General features: G+C 39.0%; 3 protein-coding genes across 3 annotated transcripts; 1 reads left to right on the top strand and 2 right to left on the bottom strand.

Moving 5' to 3' along the window:
• Positions 1–213: 213 nt before the first annotated feature.
• On the bottom strand, positions 214–4,962 carry LOC306824921 (uncharacterized protein). The gene is made up of 13 exons (XM_079345328.1): positions 4,841–4,962; positions 4,533–4,762; positions 4,168–4,432; positions 3,603–3,702; positions 3,383–3,425; positions 3,204–3,273; positions 3,007–3,062; positions 2,848–2,923; positions 2,644–2,742; positions 2,200–2,322; positions 1,960–2,082; positions 996–1,062; positions 214–702 (listed from the first exon to the last, which is right to left on the bottom strand). Exons 1-13 carry the CDS (start codon positions 4,868–4,870, stop codon positions 473–475), a joined length of 1,512 nt encoding a protein of 503 aa, XP_079201454.1. The 5' UTR covers positions 4,871–4,962; the 3' UTR covers positions 214–472.
• A 182-nt stretch (positions 4,963–5,144) lies between these two features.
• On the bottom strand, positions 5,145–7,141 carry LOC306825844 (uncharacterized protein; the record flags this gene model as incomplete). The annotated part of the gene is made up of 9 exons (XM_079346798.1): positions 7,092–7,141; positions 6,658–6,724; positions 6,513–6,577; positions 6,153–6,423; positions 5,916–5,995; positions 5,705–5,831; positions 5,487–5,612; positions 5,232–5,357; positions 5,145–5,177 (listed from the first exon to the last, which is right to left on the bottom strand). Exons 2-9 carry the CDS (start codon positions 6,688–6,690, stop codon positions 5,145–5,147), a joined length of 861 nt encoding a protein of 286 aa, XP_079202924.1. The 5' UTR covers positions 6,691–6,724; positions 7,092–7,141.
• A 926-nt stretch (positions 7,142–8,067) lies between these two features.
• On the top strand, positions 8,068–12,246 carry edc3 (enhancer of mRNA decapping 3 homolog). Its single transcript, XM_079345327.1, has 7 exons — positions 8,068–8,231; positions 8,465–8,630; positions 8,905–9,125; positions 9,215–9,553; positions 9,641–9,794; positions 10,231–10,448; positions 10,543–12,246. Exons 1-7 carry the CDS (start codon positions 8,132–8,134, stop codon positions 10,884–10,886), a joined length of 1,542 nt encoding a protein of 513 aa, XP_079201453.1. The 5' UTR covers positions 8,068–8,131; the 3' UTR covers positions 10,887–12,246.
• The last annotated feature ends 78 nt before the right edge of the window (positions 12,247–12,324 follow it).

Raw genomic sequence — 12,324 nt, 5'->3', positions numbered from 1 at the left:
CCTCGTGAAAAATAAATAGCCATTTGTTATTAATCTCTAAATACTCCAGAGTTAAGTGATTAATCACTGCCTGTGACTTTAATGCACTGTCATTGATTTGATGTATGAGTAACATGCGATACTTTGTATTCTCACATCTGTAATTTCACAGGACTTTGACATAAGTTTAAAATATTTCATGCACATTTTGAAATCACATCATGTCACATGAAATAAAACAGAGCTTGTTGACTTTTATTAACACTGATAATGTTTGTAAGAAGAAACAAAAAAGTACAATTCTTTTAACGTATGTTTAGATTAACATCCACAAAGCACCACCTTAGATAAACTTTTGCAGTAAAAGAGTCATTTCATTTTACGTGAGTTAATCCATAGCCTACTGTATCAGCTTTAAGGCACTAACATTTATAATGATCCTCTTGCAATAATGGTCAGTGTTCCTGCAAAGCAAGCATTGAGTGCACAAGTCTTAACAAAACACCTCATTGTCCACTCCCTCCTCTTCGTCTTCATCAGGGCTACAGATATCAACAAGCTCAGCTTGGAATATTCCATCAGGGTAGACGGGGTCTGGTCTCTTCTTTTTCAGGTTGTTTTCATCTGAATTGTTTGGTATGTCTGCCACTTCCACATCTGGAGTCCTGTTGGGATTTTCTGCAGCTTGAGGACAAGTATGGGCTGGTTGCTTGCTTTTTAAGGCTGCCAAATCAAGATAGAAATAATTACCAGAGCATTATATTTAGAAATGTCAAATATATTCCATAAAAGTATACATGCAAAAGATAGAAAGCAAAGGAAAAGAGAGGGCAAAAGATCTGCGATAAGGGACGTATTCACTTTTAGTGAAGAGCAGGTTATTTAAATAAATAATGCTATGCATTATTTTATTCTGTCAGACATTTGTGGAGAAGTTTTTGATAAACTATAAACACAGCACAGATCACAGCACGTCTAAACTAGTGATTATTATACTGATTCACACATAACTTCACCTCGCAGAAGATTCTCATGTTTTGCCTTCAGAGTGATGATTCCTGCATCCACAGTGTGATCAGACATCTGGCAGAGGACAGATAGTTTTAAATTCTCTCATTTTAATTTCATAGTGGGGACTATCGACCTTCTTTGCATATATATTTATTATACTTTCTTTGAATTAATGCTTTAAAAGACTATTTCTGTCCATATTGTTATAATAAAAAATATAGATGTCAGTCAAATGTGTCATTTCTGATTCTAACTAAAAAGGAAATGCCCTGTTTAACATTTTTATAGCTTTTAGTGGAACAAAATTTTGACTTTCTAATGTATTTTCAAAAGTAAAAGTCACTCAATACTCATAAGAGTGCTCAATGACTTTGGGACAAACTTTAACACCTTGAATCATTGACTATTTCTCTTTTCTCAGACTGTAAAATTAACTCTTTCTGTTATAGTTAAGTCAGATGTGTTCATCTTCAGCAATCGGATTATTTACAGAGTAGAAAGAGTCATTTGAGATTGTAGCTGAATTATGTTTCGATATAGAAAGCCCTCCATTTGTGCAGTATGCTCTTTGATTAACGCAGAAGCTGGGATTAGTCTGCACATATGTGTGTGAGAATAAGTAATGAGTAAATGTGCAGCTAGCTCTGTTGATTTTATGATATAATCTGCATGCAAAGATTATGCTATTTATGGTATTAATTTGCATGAAATGCAGATGCAACATCAACATCTGTAATAACAGATGAGCATGGAAATGTGAACACAGTTTTCTCAGTGGTGTTGGTGCTTGGGATTTTGCATTGACCTTTTAGTCTTTTAGCTGTTGCTCTTGAAAGTTAAGTTAGGACACAATAACAAGTTGACCACATAGATATAAAAACTGTTGAGACTGTATGTTTGACTTAGCAACCATGTAACTCTGTGTCATTTATGACATTTACTTTTTTAGCATTGGTTGTGGAAGTTTACCTCAGCAGCCATTTCACTTGGCTTCGCCTCCTCCCCTCCTGAACATTCACAGCTCTCTTCATCCTCCTCAAACACAGGCAGCAAACCTGAGTCCTGTGCCCAGATCCTCCTGCCCCCCGTTTTCTAAAAGAACATTCAAAAACAAGGCCTGTTCATTGTAGATTTTATCTATTGAATGGCGTCCTTTGTTTCTCGATTACTCTCCTACACTCACTTTATAGAATTAGTTATGCGTCTTACCCTCATGGCTTTGGACGTGTGGGACTGGTCCTGTAGGGATGGGGCCTCTGTCAGAGCTGCTCCTGGATTGTTGTCAACTGTTTGCAGCTCCCTAGCTTCTCGCTCTTTAAACAGATTCTTTAACTGCAAATTAATCAGATAAATACAGCCTGTTGGATTAGACACATTAGCAGTCGTACAAGGCACTCAGGCACGGCGAGCTTTGGTGTAATGAAAATACTAACACGTTATTTTACATTACGTTTATACTTTTTAGATTTTAGAAAGAGTAGGCTATGAGTATAAAGTCCCTTCTGAGGAGTTTTACCTCTATTCAGTATCATGGTCAATCCCTAAATGCTTATGTTTTAGTCTAAACACATAGTCGACCAACACACTGATAGAACCTGGTAGCTGTATTTAAAAGATGAACAGCAATCTTAGCATCACACACTGCACACATACCTGCTCATTGACCATCCTCCTCTGTTGGTCTGTTTCTGGATTAACTGAACCAACAGTTGTGTCCCTCTTGTCTTCACAAGATGAGTGCTCGTCTTTAACCTAAAGACAAGCACTCTGATACTTATTATGTTCATAATCCTCACCAACACAGGCATCTTCCAGTAACTTCAAAACACGTCATGTTTTCTGCAATTTCACCTTTACCTCCAGAGGAGAAAGCTTTAGAGCCATATTCAGTTCTGTCTCTCTCAGCCCCTCTACACTCTTCGAAGCATCCTCCCTACCAAAGTACAAAATCAAACCTGTTACACTTTCACCTCTCTGTCTTTGAAACAGTTCTCTCTGTCTTTCAAAGACGCTTACTTTTCTCTTACGTCCTCCTCTGCGTTGGCCACCCTCTGATTACTCTGTGTATGCACCTATCAAGCATGAAAGTTGCTGTCAGCATTCTATGCAGAAAATATTGTATTTAAATACATGTTAAAAAAACAAACAAACTTCTATGTATGCAGTATATTGCATTACATCAGTTTCTATTTAAGGGAGTAACATTTTGTTACCTGAGGGGTTCTGTTTTTGCTCGTCTTGGAGTCTGATGGTGGCTCACATAACAAAGAGGATTGTGATAAGCTGATACACAGACAGAGGACATGATAAGAGACACAGACTACAGAATTTCATCCGTAGAATTTGCTGATAGTGCATTTTAAAAATGATAATCTCATCAAAATCTGCTCACTCTGTCACTGTATCTGTATCCTGATCCCACACTGCTTTGCCACCTGGAAAACAAAGTCAGGGCCGTTTAACGCCCCCTGGTGTTTAAAGAATAATTTTTAAAAAGGGGAGATCTGCTGTTTTTTTTGTTTTTGCAGAAACCCTTTTGATATTATTTACAGCTGCCTTTAACCTATATCAGTTAGAGTACAACTTAAAGAAAACACTGTATATGTCATTACCTTTATGTATGTGAGTCAGCAGCTGATTCCTGCTTCTTTCCAACTCCAGTTCTTGTCTGCATGTCTCAAGCTCAAGCCTCAGCAATGACTCAGATTCCCTCTATTAAAAAGCATAAAGTGGAAAGTCAAGGTTGATACCCAACTTTCTTTCAATCTGGATGTAAATGTTTCATTCTCATTCACTGTTATATTTTACTATTAGAGGACTGATTTGCCACAGATGCGGTGCATTACAGGGTGTTACTTGTGTTTTATTTGTGCTATAATTTCATTTACTGTATAATGACTTTTAACAATTTTAAATAGATTTGCATTTTATGTTTTTTCTACAATTTTTTTGCTGTATTTCATCCCTTTAATACTTCTGAAAAATGTGAATATAGAAAATAAGAGATGAACCTTAATTTTTAACCCTAAGATTCCTTAAACAAAAACACAAGGTGAAATGACTAATTTAATCCAACAATAAGATCATCTAAGTGGAGCCAATATGGCTCACTTGTCTCTCTTGCAATGCAATGTCATACAGTAAATGAAGTATTTATTACGGAGTTGTAAGGCTTACCCCATTTCTGAAGTTGCTCTTTTTGAGTTCCTCGAGCTCCTCCTGTGTGGCCTGCAGTGACAAAGCAGCCTTCTGCCATTTCTCAGTCCAATGTGAGGCCACAGCTTTCAGTTCCTCCATGGTTTGGACTCTCGCTACATCTTGTTTCTGAAACTCTTCCTCCTGCAGGTGTAGTGTCTCCTCTTTCTTTTGGACCTCTGCCATTAATTGCAAACACTCATCCTGCAATTTCAGTTTCTCTGATTCCAAAACTTCCACAGACTTTCTGGAAGAATAGTTTGAGTGTTTCAGTAAAGTCAGAGAAATTAAAGAACATGCATATAGTTTATACTGAAAGCTAACTTTCCAAGTCTAATTTCTCTCACCTCAGCTGGCCACACTTGTCTTTCATTTCTGTTAGTGCCTCATGTCCACCTTGGTTCAGTTTACTGATCAACTCATCTTTGTCCTTGATATGCTGAGAATGTTCTTCCTTCATTTCTGCAATCAGTTTAGAGAACATGTCCCTCTCTGCTGTTATCTCCTGTAGCTGACACTGTGATGTTATCAGTTTTTGCTTCGTCACTTCAAGCTCATGAATTAGCTTTCCATTCACCTGGTGGAGACACAACAGAGATAATTTAACAAAGACCTACACAAAATGATAACTTCAATATTTGACAAAGTTTTCCACCTCTTTGAGTGTTTTTGATTCTTCTGCCATCCCAACTGTTTTCTGATCCTGTTTGTTGTTTTTTGACTCAGTATCCTCACATCCATCCGAATACTCTTGGGATCTTTTCAGCTGCAGCTCCAGGACCTGGTTCCTCTGATGGAGTGCAGGGGGACAGACACAAATGTATAAACCTCAACTTTTGTGGTTAAAGACTATTTGCTACCTGGATCAGTTTGTCACACAGATTCTTTACCAATTTGCTCTTCAGGTCTTTAATATTATCCTCCAGCTTTATCACTTGCGTTGACAAGATAGCTTTTTCCTAAGAAGAAATGCATTTGTAAGCTGTAACTGTCTTCATAAAATTCGGTAAGGGAAAAGGTTGAACTGAATCATTTAAGAAACTAACCAGGCATGCTTGACTGATCTTATTGTTAGCTTCACTCAGCTGTTCTTGTATTTCAGAGTGGTTATGTCTCGTGTGGCTGAGCATCTGGTTTATCTCGTTAATTTGATTCAGCAGCGTCCTCTGTGTCTACAGACAAAGAAAATAATTGACAAGAATAAAAAGACAACCTTATTACAGCAGGCAGTGTAACTTTGGGATCTCGTAGAAAGGCATCAACAGAAAATATAGGGATTTAACTCTTTTTTTTCCACTGACCTCTGTGGAAGTCTGTAGTTTCTGGAGGGCCTGGTTTCGTTCTTCTTCTTGTGTCTTCGCTCTCGCCTCTGCTTCTCTCAGAGCCTCCCTCAGTTTGTGCAGTTCTGTGTCAACCTTGTGACTCTCCTGAAATCCATGTTTTCAAATATTTGTTGAGAGACACATATGCATAAAAATATAGTCTATGGATCAAAAATCTATATTCAAAGCTTACACACCTGCCAGCTCAAATCTTCTTCACTTGATGGTAAAGTCTTACTATGTGAGACAGGATTTGGGTTATCAGTGTTTCCTCTGCCCAAACTAGATCTCCTTTGAAACAGCTCCTTCTCCAGCTCTAGGACCCTTGAGAGTGAACAGGAGGAGGAATTCCAGTCTTGTCTTAAGTCATTCAAGTGTTCCTTTTCCCATGTTATGCACTGGACTTACTTTTCGTGAAGCTCTCCTCTTCGGGAAAATTTAGCTGCCTCCTTCTCCAGACTGAAAGCAGTTGTTGCCTCTGAGAGCTGCTGTTTAATACATCGGTAAAAAAAAATAGTAGGAAATTGTGTGTGCAAATGATATACATAACAAAACCACTTAACAGAGGCAATAAATCTATTCAAGCGCATAAATGTAGTACATGTGTTTTTTTATAGACATTTAAATGTGCATTTGTTAACATACCTTGTGTTTCATGTCAAGGAGCTGTGTGGTAGTTTTATTGTAGATTAGTTGTGATTTTCTGTTCCTCAGCTGGGTGTCCAGACACTCATGAACATCCTGCATCCATCGTCCTGCTTCTATCTCTCGTAAGCTACATTCACCTCTGGCGGCCCTCAGTTCATCTCCTGGAGACGGAGGAAAGGGTCGTGTTGCGGCCTCCAGATGGGACAATGACTGCCACTTCCTTAGACCTGGGTCATTCTGTCTGAAGCCACCAGTGCTCCCACATGTGCTATAGTCAAGCAGAGTTTAAACATCCTTTACTTGGAAATGAAAATGATTGAGTCTTGGTCGCTTAAAAACTTTACAAGTGTCTCTTACCTTGTGTTGACTTTGGACAGACACCCAGTCCCAGAGACAGCTGCTAGTCCACACCATGAAGAGGTCTATGAGAAAAAACACAAACTTTTTAAACTAACTTCTGATCAACCTGTTCTCCAAGGAAAAAGTTATAACTGAGTCTTACCTGGGCTGTAAATTGAGATCTGTTGTCCCACATGTCGAGATCCGTGAGAGAAAAAGGATTCGAGCTCCTGCATGAGGACCTGAACATTATGACTGTCCACCTTGATCTTAGCTTTGTCTTCTCTTTGCAAGGGTGAGTTTTGAATCCTTATCACATCCAATGCTCCAGCGACAGAAGAAGATTGTCACACAAAGGTGGCTGCAGGCGTGTTTGTCTATTCTTGGTACATGCGTAATATATTCCCATTGCTTACTTGATGATCAACAACCAATTTTAACACCACTTGATCGTTATAGTGTGTTTGAGAAATAACATCATCATTTATTCTTATTAGTTAATTACATCATCCTCCATATTTAAAAACAAGCATTTCTGATCAAATGTATAAAAGGGGTAATATAGCTGGAGAAAATGTCACATATATCTTACAGTACCTCGCTTTAGAGACCCTCTCTGTCCACTGACAATGCACACTTAATCTTCTTGTAAGCCTCACACAGCTTTGATTACAAGCTTTTCAGTGCACAGCCCTTGAACTGGGTATCCATGGTAACCCATGTACACAGGGGGTGGGTGCGTCATTTGCTCACACTTCTGGGATAGTCTCCACATGATCTCATTAGATCTGCGAACTGGCTGTTGGTTGACAGGAGTTGTTCAGAACATTTCCTAAACAGTTATGATAACAAACTGAGTAAGCCTCTGATTTATAATAAATGACAGTCAATGTGTCAGGTTTGATTATTATTGCTTGTGGGCACTAATAGAGAAATATGCTTTGCATTTATGTTCTTTGATAGGCGGTTTACGAGGAATTTATTATTAGCCTACCCCAGGTACAAGATTCATCAGATGAATTGTCAAATAACAACAGGTCTATGTAAGCGTCCAAATATTCATCAGCTCTGTGTGAAATACTGCATGGTACTGACTAAACACAAAGTAATTTCTTAGCATATATGCCAGACATGGTGGATATGATCATTATTTAGCTCAATCTTTCAAACAATATTTTAATATCAACGACAGGTGTGGACAAAGTGGTACCTTTAAGGTCTTTGTTGATCTTGTCTTTTACAAAATAACTATTAAGAAATAGCCAAGTCTTCTCACTGATAATCTACTTTGCTCTCCACGTCATGAAGAGGCATTGGTATTAATTTTAGTCTGTTTCATAACGTTTACGTTTATATATATATATATATATATATATATATATATATATATATATATATATATATATATATATATATATATATATAAAGGTACATTCTGATAGCCTGTTTCGTTTAGATTTATATGACTGTATTAATCACAGCATGTCAGACTTCGCTCTGCTTCATATTGTGCAAAATCCTTCTTAACTTTTAAAGCTCTTATTTTGTAGAGAATAAATATCGTCATAGCGGAAGCCGGACGTGGTCATCCTGATGAAGCTCGCAGCAGCTTTTGAACATTTAAAAGCTAACTGTTCATGACAGAAACGTTTTTGTGTTTCTTTTCCTGTCAGCGATTGACCTCACATTCATTCAAGGGATTGAAAGTAGCGTCATTTACAGTGATTACAAAAAAAGGTACAAAAACCCAGGTGTTGTTCACATATCGCGTTTGCTTCCTAAAATGAAATCTAGCTTCATCTAACGTCGTCAGCTAGCCTAACTATCTGCTAACATGGAGGAGTATGTTACTGAAGTCTTATTCTTAGAAAGTGGTTTTATGAATTTTTAAAAACAAAGTTTGTAGTTACTATGAAGTTCTTCTGATTTGTGATCGTATTGTGTTCTTATTATTTATTTATATGTTGCAGTCATGGCTGCGGATTGGTTGGGTAGTTTGGTGTCAATAAATTGTGGGCCAACACTGGGAGTCTATCAGGGAGAGGTGGTGTCTGTGGACCAGTCCAGCCAAACCATCTCCTTAAGACAACCATTTCATAATGGAGTCAAGTGCCCTGTTCCTGAAGTCACATTCAGGTAATTACCAATTATGAATGGCTCATTGGCTGTGCTTTTTTACTCTAAGGCCTTGTTCACATTGCACCTCCAAATCTGATTTTTTTTGTTGTTGTTTTAAAGCTCATCCAAATTGTATTTGGCTTGATTTTTTTTTTTTGTTGACAGTCTGAACTGTCATCTGATTCTTTCAAATCTGATTCAAACCAGATTTGTGAGGCAGTCTGAACAAAGCCGCCTTAGTTTCACTCAATACCACGTCTGATCTTTTTTTTTGTACCTTTTTTTCCTTCAGTGCCATTGATATAAAGGAACTAAAGATTTTAGATATCAGCAATGGTAGGAACAGCTCTTCTATGTCTACAAAAGTAAGCAGTGCCCCGGTTGCAGTCCCGAAAGGCGACCCTCGGTCTGTGGAGAAACTCAACTCTCCTCAGCACTGCTCGAAAAGCTACGGAGAACGCCATCTGGATGTTCCAGGTCAGCCGAAGGGATTCCGTCGAAGACACAACTCCTGTAAGTGTGAGGTAGAACCTCAGTCGGCTAAAAACGATATATATGTAGGTCATTGTCAAAGTGTTGATGTTGTTTATTTTTCTTAACAGGGTCTTCTAGCAGTAAAGGGGTTAACCAAGTGACCCCAAAAAAGAACGGCGTGAAGAATGGTCAGATGAAATACAGAGACGACGAGTGTTTCGGGGATGCCATGGATGACGGGCTGGATACAGACTTTGATTTCGAAGGAAACTTGGCTCTTTTTGACAAAGCAGCAGTTTTCTCAGAAATAGACACAACAGAGCGGCGTAACGGGGCAAGGTCACGTGGGACACCTCAAGAGCAGACGCCCTCGAGGTATCGTCATGATGAAAACATTCTGGAAACCAAACCTATTGTGTACAGACAGATCACCGTACCGCAGCCTGGGGCTAAGGAGTACTGCACTGGTAAGAGTAGCTGTAGTGACAAAAAAAGTAGGGTGTTCAGATCATCTGAAGCAGACACTAACTTGTTTCCTTTTTTCTTCCATACAGACTCTGGGCTTGTTGTACCCAGTATAACCTATGAATTACACAAGAGACTGTTGTCAGTTGCTGAGCGCCTTGGTCTCTCACTGGAGCGAAGACTGGAGATGACTGGAGTGTGTGCAAGTCAGATGGCACTAACATTGCTGGGTGGGCCCAATAGGTAAGATGGTAGTGATTATTTTGATAGATATTATAGTCTGATGTCATGGTATCCAATTAAAGGGAATACATTAAGAATAGATATCTTTCTTCACAGCACTGTTTTTTTCATAGAACTGAGTTGCATGTTTACACTGGTGAAGTGTTGGAAAGGTACATTATCACGCATTAAAATGGGAATGATATTTGAATGTTTCTTTTAGCGTTGATGTATTTTGAACAAGTAGGTCACAGTGGAGTTTTCTGAAAAGAAAAGGAACATTCACTTATCTAAAAAATAAAATATGGTTTTCTCCCCCACATAGTTTTATCTTGCATTTGGTTCTTAGTACAGTGCCTTTTCTTCAGCCCAAACAGCTGTGTAACAGGTTAATGGTAAACATTGCAGGAAGAGCATAACATTTTGTAAATGAACTTCTTCTTTATTTATTTCCCAGATTTACTCCAAAAAACTTACACCAGCGTCCCACCGTGGCTCTGCTGTGTGGCCCTCATGTTCAGGGAGCTCAGGGCATCAGCTGTGGTCGTCACCTGGCCAACCATGAAGTGGAAGTCATCCTCTTTCTCCCGAATTTTGTCAAGATGCTTGAATCAGTGGCGAGTGAGCTCACACTCTTTAACAAAACTGGTGGCAAACAAGTGTCAAGTATCAAAGGTCGGCACATTTTTCTGCTATTCATTTGTACATTTTGCATTAGAGGTGGTCCAAGCAGTATATGTTGAGAATTTGTTTCTCTCTGATTTCACAGACCTTCCAGACACCCCAGTGGACCTCATCATTAACTGCCTGGACTGCCATGAGAACACATTCCTGATGGATCAGCCGTGGCACCGAGCAGCGGCTGACTGGGCGAACCAGAATCGAGCGCCAGTGCTCAACTTAGACCCTCCTGCTAGTGGACAGGGTCAGGCAGTCGAGGCCAAGTGGTCCCTCTCTCTTTGTCTCCCCCTTCCCCTGGCTGAAGGGGCTGGCAGTATTTACCTGTGTGACATTGGTATCCCTCGACAGGTGTTCCAGGAAGTGGGAATTAAGTATCTTTCTCCTTTTGGCTGCAAATTTGTCATCCCGTTGCACTCTGCCCAGTGTGACTAATAGGCAACACGACAGATTGAATCTCTCACCCTCCATTACCATGTTGGTTTTGGCGCCTTATTGTATACCCAGAGCTTAAGCTTCAGTTCATCCACAAAGTTTCTGACCCTTTAACATGTGAACGGGACTTTTCCCCCTTATACTGAAGGACCATTGTTTGGTAGAGTAGTCCTATGAGGACTAAGTACACGTTTGTGATAGCAAGGAGCTTTATTGACCATCAGAGTCTAAAGCAGATACTTTCATGTTTACAGTACCATACAGTAAACAATATTTCAAAATATAAATGTCAAAAAAACAACAACATAAGGTTTAGATTTAAATTGAATAAGACAATCTTTGACCCAAAATGTACATTTCTGAATGTCATTAGTCTCACTTCATTCCAGAGCCTCACGGTGAAAGCCACCATATCATACATGAACATGCAATATTACATAAATCCAGCTGATATTTCTGTAAGAATTGCTAAAGGCTTTGAGCCTGCCACACTCTGCAGAACTCACTTAGTGTTGTCTAATGTTTTGTGGGCTCGAAGTGCCATCCAACCTAATGTAGAATATTTATCATATACATGAGAATTGCTGCGTTTTCAAACTGAGCCAGTGTTGACATGAGCAGCTACAGAGATGTTGCATCTCCATATCAATGGCGTTCCTCCATGATAACTAAGGTTGTGATGAGATAACGCACCACGTGAATCATTTCGACATTTTCTGATCTGGTCTCGGTAAGGCCGAAGACCATGTATCCCAGAGTTTTTACAAGTTACAGCTCATTTAAATGTATGTTCATTTAATGTTTGTGCTGATCTTTCTGTTATTGCCCATCAAAGTGTTCTTTGATATATTTTCTTTTCTTGGTTTTCCAGTTATTACAGTTTTCTACAAAGTGATTTTACAGTAAGCATCCTGCCTGCAGTACTTCAGTTCAGTGTTCACCTTATTGTTTAGTAATAATGTAGTTTAATCTCTGGATTCAAAAGTGTGCACTGAATGAATGCTCACTTGGCATTGTCTGTGATGGGCTCAAGTTAATATTGCATTAGTGTTTATATTGTATGGTAATGGCCTGGAATCACATGGTCCTTTTTTTAAGTGTCAAACTGTATGATTCAATTTGAAAACTTCTGGTTTGAATGTAGACAATTATTTGTTATTGTTTATTTTCAAGTGTGTTTACAAAACAAGCTGCATTTCCAGAGTGAAACTAATCCGAATTATTTTGATTTGGACCCACAATGATCAAGATCCAGCTCTCACACCGAGTGCCCTCTTCAACCCAGTCACACTTTTTGTTGTCGTGTATCTCGTGGCGTCTTGCAGCAAGCCTGTTCGTGTAGGTACTTGCCAGCACACAACACACTAATGCATAGACTGTGAATCTAATTCATGAAATGCTGCTTGTTTTGTGTTTATCGAGGCCTTGTCAGCGGGAT

This window comes from Symphodus melops (assembly GCF_947650265.1).
Source record: "Symphodus melops genome assembly, chromosome: 6".
In the NCBI taxonomy this organism is placed as follows: domain Eukaryota; kingdom Metazoa; phylum Chordata; class Actinopteri; order Labriformes; family Labridae; genus Symphodus; species Symphodus melops.
This window is presented reverse-complemented; position numbering and strand designations above follow the sequence as displayed.